Raw genomic sequence first — 16,564 nt, forward strand, 5'->3', positions numbered from 1 at the left:
TAGGGTGGATCCGAAGAGACTGGGGCAGTTGGAGACGGACGGCAGATGGATTGATGACTCGGGAAATCTTGTACGGACCTATGAACTTGGGTGAAAGTTTTCGAGACATTCCCTTGAGGGGACTCGAGTGGACAGCCATACCTCTTGGCCTTCTGAGTACTCGGGGGCGGGACGTCTCCTGGAGTCAGCGAAGCATTTGTTGGTCTCAGATGAACGATTAAGGGTTGCAATGGTATCTCTCCAAATCTTTTGACAGCGTCTGATGTGGTGATTGACTGACTGGACCGAAATCTCTCTCTCGTCTGCAGGAAAAAGTGGAGGTTGATAACCGAGACTGACCTGAAAGGGAGATTGTCCAGTGGAAGCAGATTTGAGGGAGTTGTGTGCATATTCGATCCATGTAAGATATTGTCTCCAGTCGACGGGATTGTTGGAGGTGAGACAACGAAGGGTTGATTCTAGCTGCTGGTTCATCCTCTCTGTTTGTCCGTTGGATTGAGGATGATAACCTGATGTCAGAGAGGGTTTACAGCCGAGTGCAGAACAGAATGCCTTCCAAACCTGGGATATGAACTGGGGACCCCGATCCGAGAGGATCTCCTGGGGGATGCCATGTAAGCGGAAGACGTGTTTAACTAAGAGCTGGGCTGTCTGGAAGGCCGTGGGAAGTTTCCTAAGAGGGATGAGATGACAGGACTTCGAAAAACGGTCAACAATGGTGAGGATTGTGGACATACCTCGAGAAACAGGGAGGCCGGTGACGAAGTCAATCGCTATATGGGACCATGGACGCGAGGGAACCGGAAGTGGCTGTAGCAGGCCAGAAGGAGGTTGATGTGAGGCCTTATTTCGGGCACATGTGGAGCAAGCCAACACATACTCCTTGACATCTCTATGGAGGGTCGGCCACCAGAAGCGTCTTGAGATCAAGGCGACGGTTCTACTGACCCCCGGATGGGCGGAAAACTTGGCTGCATGCATCCATTGGATGAGACGGGACCTGACAGAAGATGGCACATAGGTTCGGTTAGCTGGACTGTTACCTGGATCGGGTTCTGTAGCCAGGGCGGAGTTGATTAGATCAGTGATCTCCCAGTTAACCACTCCTACAGTGCAGGAAGCAGGAAGGACTGGTTCAGGTGTCTCAGGATGATCGACGGAGTAAAGACGAGAGAGAGAATCGGGTTTGACATTCTTGGATCCGGGTCTGTAGGAAATAATGAGATTAAACCGTGAGAAGAAGATGGACCACCTGGATTGACGGGGATTGGCTTGCTTGGTTGACTGGATGTAAGCCAGCTTCTTGTGATCAGTCCATACAAGAACCGGGTGCTCAGCTCCCTCCAGCCAATGTCTCCATTCCTCCAGCGCCAATTTGATGGCCAACAGCTCACGGTCTCCCACATAGTAGTTCTGCTCTGCGGATGAAAGTCTACGAGAGAAAAAGGCGCATGGATGGATCTTTTGATCCGTGTCAAGTCTCTGGGATAGGACCGCTCCAACACCAGAATCTGAAGCGTCCACTTCGAGGAAAAACTGTTTAGCTGGGTCAGGCTGCATTAACAATGGTGCTCTGGAAAATAAAGATTTCAATTTCTCAAATGCAGATTGTGCCTCGGGAGTCCATTGAAAAGTGCGTTTGACAGAGGTCAAAGAGGTTAAGGGAAGGTCTGTCTGGCTATAGTTCCTGATGAACCGGCGATAAAAGTTTGCAAAGCCCAGAAATCTCTGTAGCTGTTTGCGGTTCTCTGGAACTGGCCATTCTAACATGGCTTTTATCTTTTCCTCAGATGGTTTAACCTGGCCGCCCTCGAGCACAAACCCCAAAAAGGTGACTGAAGACTGATGAAATTCGCACTTCTCTGCTTTAACGAACAGCTTGTTCTCCAGTAGTCTCTGCAACACAAGGCGGACATGTCTTTTATGTTCAGCAGGTTCCTTGAGTAAATGAGTATGTCGTCAATATAGACGAACACAAACACATTTAAAAAGTCTCTGAGGACATCGTTCACGAGGGCTTGGAAACAGGCTGGAGCGTTAGTTAAACCAAAAGGCATCACCAAATATTCGAATTGACCCAAGGGGGTTTTGAAGGCTGTTTTCCATTCATCTCCATCTCGGATCCTAAGAAGATGATATGCATTCCTTAAGTCCAGTTTTGTGAAAACTGTAGCCCCTTGTACAGGTTCGAATGTTGAGGCGAGTAGAGGAAGTGGGTACTTATTCTTTATTGTAATTTGGTTCAAACCTCTGTAATCAATACATGGTCTCAGGGAACCGTCCTTCTTACCAACAAAGAAGAACCCGGCGCCCAATGGAGAGGAAGATGGGCGGATTATTCCAGCAGCTAAGGATTCATTTATGTACTTCTCCATGGTCTCTCGTTCAGGTTTGGAAATGTTGTACAATCTGCTGCTAGGTAGTGTTGCTCCAGGTAATAGCTCAATGGCGCAGTCATATGGTCTGTGTGGAGGTAGGGACGTAGCACTGACCTTACTGAAGACAGGAGCCAGGTCATGGTACTCGGAAGGAACGGAAGAAAGGTCAGGAGAGTCCATCTCCCCCCCACCTCTAGGAGGCCCCACCAAGGGGGCAGCCGAACGGAGGCATGTTTCATGGCATGCAGTAGACCATGATTCCAGGTGACGATCAGTCCAATTTATGTGTGGATTATGCTTCTCCAACCATTCGAAACCCAGCACCAGGGGAGAGCATGCAGAAGGAAAAACAAAAAATGTTATTGTCTCTCGGTGGTTACCTGAAAGAAGTAGCTCGAGGGGTTGAGTTTGATGGGTAACTTGGTGGAGTCTTCCCGTCAATGGCAGAAACACTAAGAGATTGAGTCAGAGGAATGGTTTCTATCTGAAGTTGTTGGACGAGGTTCGAATCGATTAAATTCCGTTCACAGCCTGAATCGATGAATGCAGAAAAAGAGAGGCTTTGGTTAGCACAAAACAACATGGCTGGAAGCAACAGTCGAGGAGATTTTTTAGTGTTAATTTGGCCCGCCAGACTCCTCAGATCCTCTGGCGGGCCCAGGCTTTTGATTTAGCCGGGCAGGAAGCGATGAAGTGTCCACTCTCACCACAGTAAATGCATAATTTACTCAGAAAACGTCTTTGTCTTTCCTCAGGGGTGAGCCTGGTGTGTCCCACCTGCATGGGTTCGACATCTCTTTCACCAGAATGAGAGGCCTGAATAGGCAGAGGGAGAGACTGAGCCTTAGGTCTCTGTATGGGCAGCTGCTCTGTGGGGGAAGAACAAACAGTCACGTTATGTGAGGCAGAGGAAAGTGTCCCCTGATTTCTTGATTTAGAACTGTTTCTGGTACGGATTCTATTATCCTATCTGATCGTAAAAACTAATTAATTCTTCGAGGGTGGCAGGTTCGTCGAGACTTGCGAGCTCATCCTTAATGTGCTCATTTAATGCCATAAAATAGGCTCCCTTCAGAGCGCTTTGGTTCCATCCGGAAGCTGCCGCTTTAACCCGGAAGTTGATGGAGAATTCTGCCACAGAAGAATTTCCCTGCTTTAAATTGAAAAGAGCTCGAGAGTCAATAGTTTGATCAGGTTCTTGATTGAATACTTGGGTAAATTCGGAAATGAAGTCAGAGTAATAGCAATTGAGGCTATCGTCGGAGGCAAATCTTGCCTGAGCCCACTCCAAGGCTCTTCCTGTTAGCTGAGAAAGGATGAAAGTTATCTTTTTATAATCCGTGGAAAAACTGCCTGGAGAGTTCTGAAAAATCAAACGACATTGAAATAAAAATCCTTTGCAATCCTTCATGTTACCAGAAAATCTCTCTGGAAGACTTGGGCGGAACTCGGGTGACGTCACTGCTGGTGACCTCGGAGGAGGAACTGGACCCGGAAATGGTTGAGGTGCCGTGCAGCATTAGCGCTGTTCAAGTAGTTAGCATAGCTCTGAAGCATATGATTATGAGTATCAACCAAGCGATATAACTCACGGAGCGTTTGGGTTTGTCCTTGGATTTGGGCATCCTGCTCCTCCAAGCGACGGGTGAGGTGATCTGCTGGGCCTTGAGTTTGGCCGCAGTGTTCTGTCATGATGGGTTCACTAATAGCGACCCAAGAATGCAGAACACCACTGACGGACACAGGGATGAAAGTTTAACAAGTTTATTGATGCATAAGCACACAGAATATACTGGTTCAGGTTCGGGGCCTGGAAACTGGTTCACCGGAGTCTGCGTGAGAGACAGTTCAGTTAGCGTTGCACCTTGGAGCTTGCGTTCTTGATTGTAATTGATTGTACCTTGAGGGTTCTAGTAGATGACTTTGAGAGGGTCACTGTTGGATCTGGAGAGGAGTTGATCAGCAGAGTCCATTAGCTGCTTCATCGTCTTACTTCTAGTTCTGAGCAGACCTTGGTTTAGGGTTTTCCAGCTCTTAGTCCAGAGCTGCATGGAAGTTCACTGAGGTTCTTCAGGTTTGGCTCTGAGGGTCGGCTCGGCAGGTTAGCTCTTCCTGAGCTCCACAAAGGAGAAACTGGTTTCCTGGAAGACAGAGACAAGGGTTAGAATCCAGGCTGGATTCAAAGTCACAAAGATTCACTGAGAGTCTAGGCTTAGGCGCTGACCAACTGGATCAACACTGCGGCGTTGAGGCAAGGTCTGAAGACAGCTTATGTAGTGGATCCTCTGATGATCTGATGGGCTGCAGCTGTGCAGAAGGCTCACTCAGGAGGATCCACGGCGGACTCTGCTGGAGAAAGGTGGAACTTCTCCAGCTCCCAACAGTAACCCTCTCATAGAGAAATTGGATCATTCACCAGCCGCTATGTTCTCTTTGTATTGTGTTAGAGCTGGCAGAATTAAAGATGTACACTTTGGATCTTCTCATGAAGCTAAACTGTGCTTCTTTTGTGGAGAAAATAACATCCATCTAACCTATCTTTCAGATTTCTAAGCTTTTTTTTTTTTTCTGATGCATGTGATGAATGACACTAACAATTGTTATGAACACCATCAGCAGAATTATTTAAACTATCTTAGTGCAACATTTCAGTGATTACCCCTAAACACCAGGTCTCAACTGCAACTTTCAACAGGTCATAACAGCAGACTTTTTAAGCTATTTTCCGAAAAAGCCATATTAAAACTTTATAAGGCCTTTTCAACATGTACACTATCTAAACTGCTAATATTGTTATCAACTGACAAAAAAATCCATGGAAAATGATGTGAATGTGGATCAGTTCAGTCCATACACCAGATCATGAAAGTCTCATTAATAAGGCTTCCACGTATTTACTGTGGCTACTAAACATTTTTATCTGAATCTCCACCTCACTCACTACCACATCTATTTCTGCCTCCGTTGTCTTGGTTGTGGTTCCCATGGTAACCACTGAATAACATTGATCAGCCGGTTTGTTTGAATAACCAATGAACTTCATTAGGTGCTTTGCATGGACATTTATGATTGAGTGGGGGCCTGAAGAAATCTCAGATGTGCATCTGAAAGGGAAATTGCTTGGTTTTCTGCATTTTTTTATTTATTTTTTAAGATTTATTCTTTTTTGGCACACTTTATATTCAGGTATTTGGCATACGTACGCATACTTACGGTAGCTTGTTTGTACATGCGGAACTGGATATACGTCCGGGACCCCCTCGATTTTACTTTGAAAAATACTAAGCATACTAAACTACAATGTATAAATGGTTAATAATTTATATTCTAAGAAAATAAATGCATTTAATTCCTTTCTTTTGTATCACTTTATCACCTGATCTGTCCCAGAGTCCTATACTACTTCTAGGAGCAAACGTTTTAACTTTAGATTTATACATAAATCTAGCCTTTTTGATTTATTTATTATTATTTTTTTATCCTCTCGTTTTAACTTTATGGTAGATAGTTGATAAACTGGAGAAGGTAACAACTTAAATGTAGATACACATATTGTAATTATATTCTGCCAGACTGCTCATCGGAGCGTATCTGATGATGACGGTGAAAATGCATTTAACAGAGCGAATGTAAAAACGATCGACTTATCCCAGGAAAGTCATTAAATATAATTTTGAAGATGTAATTTTAGATTCTTTGGCGATTTAAGGATAGAAATAATTACTTTTAGTACCATATTATTTATGGCAACCTGGGTGAATATCTGTTTGAACATGCGCAAATATGCTGTTGGTACAGATCAGGCTTCCAGTACAAATTTGGTAGTGACAGTGAGTAAAGTCAACAGAACATATGGCGGAGAATTTAATTGGGAAATGCAGTGAAAAGAAAAAAAATAAATAAATAAAAACACCTGGCCGTCGCAGGGTTGCCAGTCTGTTTATATTTCTGTACAAATAGTTCTAAAAGAAATTACATCTTAATAGATTTGGTACTGATTGTATCATTCAAAGAAATCTTGCACATGCCAACTGATAATTAATCAGTGCCTAGTAGACCAAGTAAAATTGATGAATGTTTAAATCAACATAAAGAACAAACTCAATGGAAATCCTGAATGTAAACAGGACACAAGTTATTCTTTAACCGCAATATGTAAATGATCAAGCAATGTTAAATTGGTAAATGTCTTGAGAAAATATGCCCCCACATAAAACTGTGATCAGCACAATGAGCTTGTGTTTCATGGCATAGCAGATCCATGTTTTAATGCTGCTTATGTCAAACTGTGATGCAACCAAACATAAAAAATGCCCAATTTTCAACAATCCCAGCTTCATTTTGTTGTCCTTTGTCAATGAAAGTGCCATTTAGTGTGGTGTGCTGCAGTTTCTCTGCTTCGAGTTGTCAGATCTGCAATCCTTTGTTATAATAAGTGGTTATTTGAGCTCTGATTGTGTTTCTGAAATTTCCAACCATTTCCCATCTGACATTTGACACAAACAATGAATGTCCATCTATGAACCTCCTGCAGTGTAAATACTTACTCTTTGCTGCAAACGTAGAGATGTTGTGAAGTCCGCTTTAACTCAAACAGTGTTCTTCACAAAGTATAGATTCCTAAATGCTTTGAATTGCAGCCATGTGATTAGCTAATTCCCTATACTGTATATGTTAGTGAGCTATTGAACAGGAGCAGCTAATGAGGTCTCTGATGGGAGCATATAGAAACCATTCAGTTCAATGAGACGTGAAACACTAATAAAGGTGACTGAAACAATAACAACCATCCATCTATTTTCTTATTGGCTAAAACCTGCATGGTTGTGGGGGGCTGATGCTTATCTCCTGCAGTCATTGGGAAAGAAGCAAGGTAAGCCCTAGATAGTTCTTTATTCCATCATTAGGCACAACAGAGGTACAAACCACAAACAGTAATGTACATATACTGTACTCTTAAAACAAATGGCACTTTGGAGAACCTAATTAACCTGACAGTCAGAAGGTACATCCAGGCACTCAGTCAGTATCAGTATCAGAATGTAGCCCACATATGCAAAACAAAAAAATTAAGTTCTATTCTAAGATAAGCAAGGATTCTAGGACCTTCATTGTGCAACCTGCATGAGCCAAAAAAAAAAAAAAAACACAAACAAACAAACAAACAAACAAAAAAAACAGTATTACATACAAAAGATGCTGAGAGGAAAACCAAAGGCTGGGTAAATTTCTGTTTAAAAAATTATTTATTCTCCAAAAATGTTGTGATAATAACGTTAGCATACAGATCTATTGATGTTAGTGTTTGGGGATTTAAATAAGCATCTGTAACAAACTATAGCCCAAAGTTGTAGTTTTTTTTCCCCCCAAGTAACTGTCCCAATGCAGAGGTTTTCTCTTACTTTGGTGTCTTCCGAGTCAAAGTGAAGCAATGAACTAAGTTGATCTTTTCAGCTGTTATTCTCCATTATTTTAAAGCTTACAGTTAAAATTATTGACACAAAGAAGCGGAACACATGTAGACAAACAAACTCTGCCTAGAAACCACACACCCAAACAAACAGAAAATAAGATAGACCACTTTTTTTTCTCCCCCCGGCCTAATACAAAATTACTATATTACAAACACACACAAAAACCTTCTCATTTCTTCAATCTCTTAACACTGCCTCTCAGCACTTTGAAGGCATTGATGAGTAATTGTGCAAACGACCTATGTGGGATTATGGCTTGACATAATCATTATTAGGATACTGTATAACAGTCAACATATGCATGCAAGGCTTTTGATAAGGTTCAATAAATACCTGAGCCTCTCTTTGAAACCACCTTTACACCCTTGGACAGGGTGAAGTACAGAAGGATCAGGAGAGGGCTGGGTGGTCTCATCTTCCTCCCCCGTCCTCAAAGCCTGAAAAGAGAAGAATGAAAGAGGAGTGAGGAAGAGAGGAACCAGGAAAATGTACTTCTTATCAGTCACTTCCCTTATACGTGCTCAAGTCATTTTATACACATAGCTGTAAAGATATTTTCACAACCACTTGTCAACACATGAACTAGAGCATTTGCCCAACACCGTTTTAACACTGCCCAGAGGGGTCTTTTATGTAACGATTTCCTTTCACCACTGCAATTGAGACAAGTGATCATTACATGGATATTTATCAAGGGAAACCATTTCCTGAAATGCTGACAAATCGATAAGGAAATGATTACATGTGTAAGAAACATAGCCTTTAATCACCGCTTTTATCAGAAAAAAAGACAAGCAAGGGGACACTTTACAAGGAAATTTCACATTATCAAGTTATGACTCACGAAAAATGTAGCAAATACAGTGCCTATTCTGCTGATCGACTCATCTTATATTAATTGACGGAGGTGGCTCATTTTCTACTCCTCATCTTCTCAGAGGAAATGACATAATCTAACATGGAGTAATTACCCTATAATAGCTGGCTCCTGAAATAGAGCTTGTGCTACTGAGTAAATAGGATGTTAAATGAAATAAGAATACACTTAAAGTAGTAATTTATTGACATGTTATTACTTTTTAACATCAACCCCAATCTAAATGAATTGAACAAACACAGCTGTAAGGTCTGGTACAGGGGGAGTTTATCACTCATCTAAGCAAAACACCAGTTTAAAAAAAAAATAAGGATTCAAAATCTGGAACTGGTAGGAGGCAAGATATTAATCAAAAACTCTTAGGAGATAAATCAGCTGATAGGCTTCAGAACGCATGAACCTTATTCCTCATAGGAAATTTCCAGGACAGTTTTTCAGCACTATTCATCCGATTACAAATTGTGTTTGATGCATGATGAGACACCACAGCAAAAAGCCAAATGAGGGTCAAAAATATAGAAATAGATAGCCTAGGTCATCAGGCATGGGTCCAGCTGAAGGCGGAGGCTAAAATTCATTGTTCATGTTCAGAGAGCAGTGATAAATGAGGAGTCCAACAGGAAAAAAGGCAGATTAACAAAATCCAAAAGGCAGAATCAAGGTCATACACATCAGATCCAAAATTGTCAGGGAAATAATTCTGGACATCTAAATAGAGAACTGCTATCAATAATCTGACAAGGTGTCTGTGGCTGGAAAGAGGTTAAATAGATCAGAACACAGGCAAAGGCATTACAGCAATGAGTAGGCACAGATGGGCTGAAGAAACTAATTGCTTTACATGCGGGCAGGCACTTCCATACTGTTTTTTCAGTGTCATATAACCAAGAAGAGTACTTTAATTTGTTATAAATATTATTTTAAAGTAAGGTCATATATTAAAAAAAATTATTATATAACATCAAAGCAGATATCATTAAATACTTCCCTAATCCTTTTATAAGTCTTCTAAAGGAAATGATGTACCTAAAATAAGCCATTTTAATGGCATCAGCAAATTTTAACATAAAAAATGTATCACAACGTCCACAAAAGTAAAAAAATAAAAATAAAAAATCCACTGGACTGTGTTTCTAAGTTTAAAGATTTTTGCTTGCCATCCAGGACGTTTTTTCTATTTAAAATGTCAGAAAGAGCGTTGAGTTCGAGGCTTTATTGAGTGGACCAAAAACAAAGCCTTGTTTTGGCTTAGAAAACATGCAAATTGAACCAGATGAACTGGGTTGCCCCTAGGAATGGACAGTCCATTGGGCAGTCGGACCTGTTCATTCGGGTTAAACGTTTTCCAAAGTCTGTCTCTGTTATAACTAGAAAAGCCGGCAGAGAGCGCAGACCTCCACTAAGCAGCCTATTTTATCACCAAATTGTGACTTATAGCTATAGCTAAAACTCGCACATAAAATTTAAATGATTTGTTCCTTGAAATGAGGCACACCTCTGGTAAAATATACCCATAAAATAAATGTTCAATTTCTTGTGTTTTTCTCTTCAGTAAAATACCTCAATGTCAATGGTCACCTCTGTCACCTTCTAGTTTAGTGGGAAATTGCTTGTTCCACCAAATATCCCTATTTCACAATATTAGAGAATCTTTATAAAATTTCGGTATCCAGATTATGATCTGGATCATCGCCAAAATTGAATGGATTGTTGCTTGGCATGAGGGATGCCTCTGATAAAAATTTAATTAAAATGTGTCCATATTTTTCAAAGTTACACAGATAGTGCTGTACACAGACAGACAGAAAGACAGACAGACCAACACATAAACTCTCCCGAAAACCCTAGAAAATCATTTGGAGAGTGCAGACCTCTACCAAGACAAGGCAAGGCAAGGCAAATTTATTTGTATAGCACAATTCAGTACAAAGATAATGCAAAGTGCTTTACATGATTAAAATACAGGAAGATAAAACAGAATCAAAGCAAGTAGGAAAAAAACAAAAAATAAATAAAATAAAAAATGCAGAAACAAAAAAGAATGTTAAAAACAGTTGGACTAAAGAAAATATGTTTTAGTTGAACTGTTTAACTAGAACAGTCGAAGGCAATCCTAAACAAATGTGTTTTTAGTCTTGATTTAAAGGAACTCAGGCTTTCCACACTTTTTCAGTTTTTTACAGTTACCAAGCAATTTTTTGTCCAAAAGATAACAAGCAATACCTTTCAAGCAGTCAATATGTAATTTCCTTGCAAGTTTTATATATAGCATCATAATGTACATGATTATTCTTGTTAGATCTAAAAAAATAAAGCAGCCATAGTGTGTTTTATGTAACGTTATGGTCTGGGTGCACAATGGACTTTTACAGTTTCTCTGCTTCCTGGACTAAATCATGATTTTTTTAGACATTTTGCACACAGATAAATTAAAACAATCTGGTATTTTCTTTGCTGTCTGACAGAGGAAAAATTCAACACAATCACAATTGCAAAGAAAAGAAAAGATTTATTTATTTAATAGGGAAACGTGTGTTCATAAAACATATAAACACTGCCGCATTTATAGCCACAAATAATTGGCATGTGATACATTCCTGCTTAAAATATTTTGGTGCATAATTTTGATTCTTTTCTAATTTAAAAGAAAACGCAGGTCAAGGTCCAAGTACAGGGTCGATGATGCACAAAGGTTTGTGTGGTTTTTAGTGTGTTGGCTCTTGCTTTATGTTTTCTCGACAGTGTACATGTCACTTTTATTTTCCATATCAGAGAAATATAATTAATTCCCCTTTACTATAAAAGTATTATTTATTCTTTCAATAACATTTGATTAAGAATTTTTTTATATTAGATAAAGGAAACTTGTTTTTTTTGGTATGTAAAATTTAGGAATGACAATCAAAGGTTTCTATGTAAAGACTGATTCTAAGTGTTCAGGAATACGAATGATCAAAACCGGATCAGATATTCTTTTTGAGTTGACTTTAGGGGAAAAAAAAGAAGAAAAAAAAAACAGACCAAAACGGAAATTTTAATTAGTAAACTAGAAGGGAAGAAAATGGAGTCCTAGCCTTTGAGGGCTGAAAGTAGGAGAGAGTAAAGTCACAGGGGACCTTGGAATGTGCAGAAAACCACGTGCTCTCTAGATTTGCATAGCTGATGAAAAGATCCTGTCTCTGTGTGTGTTGCTGAGGTACTCACAGCTCTCCACTTTAAAAGGACACTTTTCACTCCTGGCTAATCATGGTGGGCTAGGAAACAACTTTTGGCATTGGCATTCCGCTAAATGCTGCAGCTCATGGATTTGTTTGTCTGTGCAAAGCAAAACAGGCCTAAAATTCTGGCAATGAATTTGTGAAGGATGCTTCTTATTACTCATCTGCAGTATTCAAATTTATGCACACACAAATAGCTCACATCCATCTCTTTCACCATCCTAAATATTGTTGACACATCTGTAACTGATCATGTTTTGTGTTTCAAAACAATAGGGAACGAAAAACAAAATGTAATAGAAACCTAAATTCCAAAAATAAAATAATACTTTTTCAATTAAAAAATGTAGGAAAATTGACAGGAAAGATGTTGCAGGATCATAGTCAATATCTTAAATGTATCTCTTCTGGGAGAAAAGTTGTTTCTTCTTAATGGGCTCCCTATTGATCATGGTTACCCTAAACACAGCGGTAACATGGTTATTAAACCAGACATTGGTGCTCCAGTCTTGCTTTAAAAATAAATCTGCATAAAACTCAGAGAAAAGAAGACAGAAGTATTAAATACACCAGATTTACTGATGAAAGTCTTTGCTGACGTTTTACTTGATAGGTCACAGTGGACAAACAATAATGGCAAAATCATTTCTGGCTGTGGGAACTCTACACTCTCTAGAAGCTTAGGATCTGTGCCTCTTGACTCTCCCTCCACAGACTTTGAGACCATTATCCTTTCAATAAACATTATACTAATGTTTCAGATACAATTTTCTATGAAAAGCCAGCTTTAGTAGCAATGACCTTTTGTGATTTGAGCCCCTTGCCACTTTTGTGACAGTAACCTTTCCCTTGTCTATGTAGATCATAACACAGCCATATCATCACATTTCTAAAACAATCATTATATTTTATTTCCCTTATGTAATATTGATAATGCATTTTTTTGGACAAACTGAATTTGGGGTTTCTTTAAAATAATTGAAATATTTCAAATTTACAGAAAGAACAACTTAAAATATATCAACATATCTATAAAATCTACAAAGTTACATTACTTTTATCTTCTGAATTAAATTACTAATATGGCAAAGTAAGCAAAGTTCACAAAAACCTTTTTTATAACTTATTGACTTTCACTGGAAGCAAAAGTTAACCTCATTGTTTAAATGACAAATTGAGCAGCTCAGTAGCTTAGCTGTAGTAAATAGAGCTAGAGCTGCACCCTGGTCAACGATATTTTTTATCCACACGCCATACTATAGCTAGATTCTAAAAAGATAATTTATCTGCATTAGCATGAGGAAAGAAGTAAATGTGTTGCTTTTATTTTGAGACATTGGGACTTCATACACGAGTGGCTTTATTCAGACAAGGTGATATTTTAGAAATGCAACACTTAAAACCTGATGCATTTACATTTGATCTAAAAATAGGATCTGAACACTGCTTCTCTACCACTATATTCATTAAACTGACTTTCTAATGTCTTCTTGTTTTACTCAACTCATTTAAAACTCTTTCCCTATTTTATATCAATTCCTATTTATGATTTTACATAAGTAGAATAGAACATAAGTAGAATGAAATAACAGACAGAAGATATTATCATTTAGTAAAGGTAATATTTTAGGTTGAATTTATTATTGTGTAGTGTAAGCACTATTAGTGTAAGTACTATGAACAAGCAAAGGGTATGAGTAACCTTTGTTATCCTTTTTTATAAGGCAGGATGTCAGCATCTCTTCATTTTATAATCATTATTTTATTAATTTATAAAATAATTTATAAATGAATGTATACATATTATCATTTATTAATTATAAATACAAATTTGTACAAGCTTTATTTATTTTACTAAAAGTAAAATAAGTTTTCCTGTTGGTCCATAAACACCATGTGAAGATATTAATATACTTTATTTTCTCCTGTTTTGTAAGCACTTAGCTAACTGGTGATACCTGTATATCTATAACGATGTTGGGGATGTTGTTGCTACTTACCATTTACAATACAGTGATGTAAAGTTGTACATTTCATTTCCTTGGTGGCCAGCGTCCAGCATGTCTTAGATGTGTACATGCCTGAACAAAGCTGATTCAAATGGCTGAATTATATCCTGAGCATTTCATCAAGCTCTGTGCAGACCTGGTAATAAGCTATTAATTCCAATCAGATGCATTGAAGCAGGGAAACATCTAAAGCATGCAGGACACTGGCCCCTGAAGTCTGAAATTGAACATCACTGTTGTAAGTTGTTTAAATATATAATAGGCCGGACTTGGAGAGGTTTAAAAGGCTTTTAAAGGGAAATTAGGCTGTTAAATAGATCTTATACATTTTGAACATCTTTTTATATGTCCCTTCAAGTATATTAAAGAATGGGAAATATTAGATTTATAGTAGAATTTGCTATAAGTTAGAAAAAATGTTTAGGCTTCATTTTTTTGACTGGAGTGGTCGTCAAACTGCATTTGGTTGTATAGTGTTAGAGCAAAATAAATGCTTACAATAAAAACATAACAACTAAAAACTAGTCAGGTTTACTCTTGAAGATTATGCTGATAGTGCTCTTTCAAGTTTCCCAAATTGCTCAATTTTTTTTCTTACAATGATACCTTATGCATGTCATGGTTTTGGTTCTATTCAAGTTTTATCTCTGAGTTTTCATTGGTCTTATTTCCATTTTCCTCTTCTAGTTTTTTATTGTATATGAGTTATTTAGATATTTCTTGTTTGCCCTCTTGTGCCAGCTTCTTTTCGCTAGCTCCCTTCTTGCCTTCTCTTTTCACACCTGCTCCCAATCTGCTAATTAGCCTGATCTTTGTTTCTCTCTCCCATTTATTCTCCTCCTGTTCAGTCACTCTTTGTTGGTTTGTCATCATTTCTTAGTCCCCTTTTATAAGTATTCCTGGTTTTCAACTTTTGTGGATTTTGTGGATTTATGTTTTGGATTTTTGCTTCTGTTGAACTTTTTGGTTAATTAAATATTGAAGAAACCGCTTCTGCTTTTTGTGTCTGCATCTGGGTCTTGCCAAACATCCTCCTCCCCTTGACAATGTTTTGATGATGAGATTGAACTTTAACATGGCTTTGAATCATGGTTTTATTTTAACCTTCTTTTCTGTTAAACAACTAGCTAAAGTGTTTTCCTAATCCTCCTGATTTAAGATAATTAAGTGCCAATTTTAGTTCAGGAGCACAAAGTCAAACTTTTAATTGAACCAGGAGTTAGTAAATATGCAATTTCTATGTTATTAGCTTTGCATAAAATGGAAAACGTAACTGTTAAAACATTTTTATTAATGTATTTTCCTTGTAGATCTCAATATCTATTGTTTAAGATGTTTTAAAATAGTAAAGATGAATTTTGTAGCAGTTTACCTTGAGAAATTAAATAAGTTGCAATGTTTGATCAATTAAATTGATCTAAAGAGCCGCAAGGAAAAAAAAAAATAAATAACTCCAAGGCATGCAGAAAATATTCACAGCAAAAAAGATCTAGTTTGGTTAAAACAGTGATAATTGTTTATTGACAACCAATTTAAAATGGAAAAACAAATGCAGAGAAAACACAGGTAGAATTGCATTTTTTGATGTACTTAAAATCTGTAAAAACATAAAAAAGGAACCAAATTCTATTAAGAAATGTATAATTTTAATAAAATGCAGATAAAATGAGACAGACCTAAAGAAATAAAAATGCAATAAATTATGTCACCATGAATTTAGATTTAAGCACCACATACTACCAAACAACCTTTTTCAAAAGATCAGAGGGTTCTTGATGGCTAAAGTAAAATCACATAGAATGAAAAGAATGGGTTGAAGCTTTTCAACAAATCAACCAATTTAGATCCTTTCAAGCAGGCTGTCTGATTAGGAAGTTGTTAATACTGGTGCCTCAAGGCAATAAAGTATTTTCTGAATCCCTCCAAGAGCCTCTTCGTGGAGTCTGTATGTTTTCCACATGATGATAGGATTTTCCTCAGATTGTCCAATAGTGTTAATTAGAGAGTCTAAATTATCCAGGGTTATGTGTGTGATTGGTTGTCTCAGAGGCAGCTGGGGAGCAGGACTATGTGGGGCAAAAAAGCTAAAAAAAAATGCATTTATGATATAATATAATATGCAAATATGCATATTAACAAATTCTCCATTAACTGATGTATGAAGATAAGTAACTTAAAAATAAACTACTACTCTAAGTAAACAGTACTTTGCACAGTGCTTTGCTGCAAACATTCCCACATAGACATAGCATTGCTTGTGTAGTTAACTGCGTGCCAAGCTCCTTCTCTGAGGCATCAGGGGCAGGTGTGTTTGAGAAGGCACATGGAGAGGCATGGCGTGATATCAACGATTCAACGATGCATGAAGCATGCACACATCATCACACACAGCAGCACCCATGCAGTTCGCCTGCTGCTTGTAAACCAGAAAATGAGGGGCATGGCCCAACCATGCCTGCTGAGTTCTTCTGACAAAGAGGCAGAGGCATGTACCTCCTGTTACAGTTGAATATGTGACTCTACCTTCAAGAAAATCTGTATCTTTTTCCAAACTTGATTACCACATTTTGCATTCTGTTAGGAGTGCATATTTCCTGCATGTTTTGAG

General features: G+C 38.4%; 1 protein-coding gene across 1 annotated transcript in view; it reads right to left on the bottom strand.

The window, feature by feature from the left end:
• LOC119792840 (interleukin-1 receptor accessory protein-like 1-A) overlaps positions 1-16,564 on the bottom strand; it is a gene marked incomplete at its 3' end in the record, with an annotated part of 224,291 nt that overhangs the window by 167,296 nt on the left and 40,431 nt on the right. The window contains exon 2 of the mRNA XM_038299665.1: positions 8,186-8,289. Coding sequence (XP_038155593.1) covers positions 8,186-8,267 — 82 coding nt within the window. The remainder of the gene's footprint in view (positions 1-8,185; positions 8,290-16,564) is intronic.

The sequence above is a fragment of the Cyprinodon tularosa genome, unplaced genomic scaffold, assembly GCF_016077235.1.
Source record: "Cyprinodon tularosa strain WSP-4 unplaced genomic scaffold, ASM1607723v1 ctg432, whole genome shotgun sequence".
NCBI lineage: Eukaryota > Metazoa > Chordata > Actinopteri > Cyprinodontiformes > Cyprinodontidae > Cyprinodon > Cyprinodon tularosa.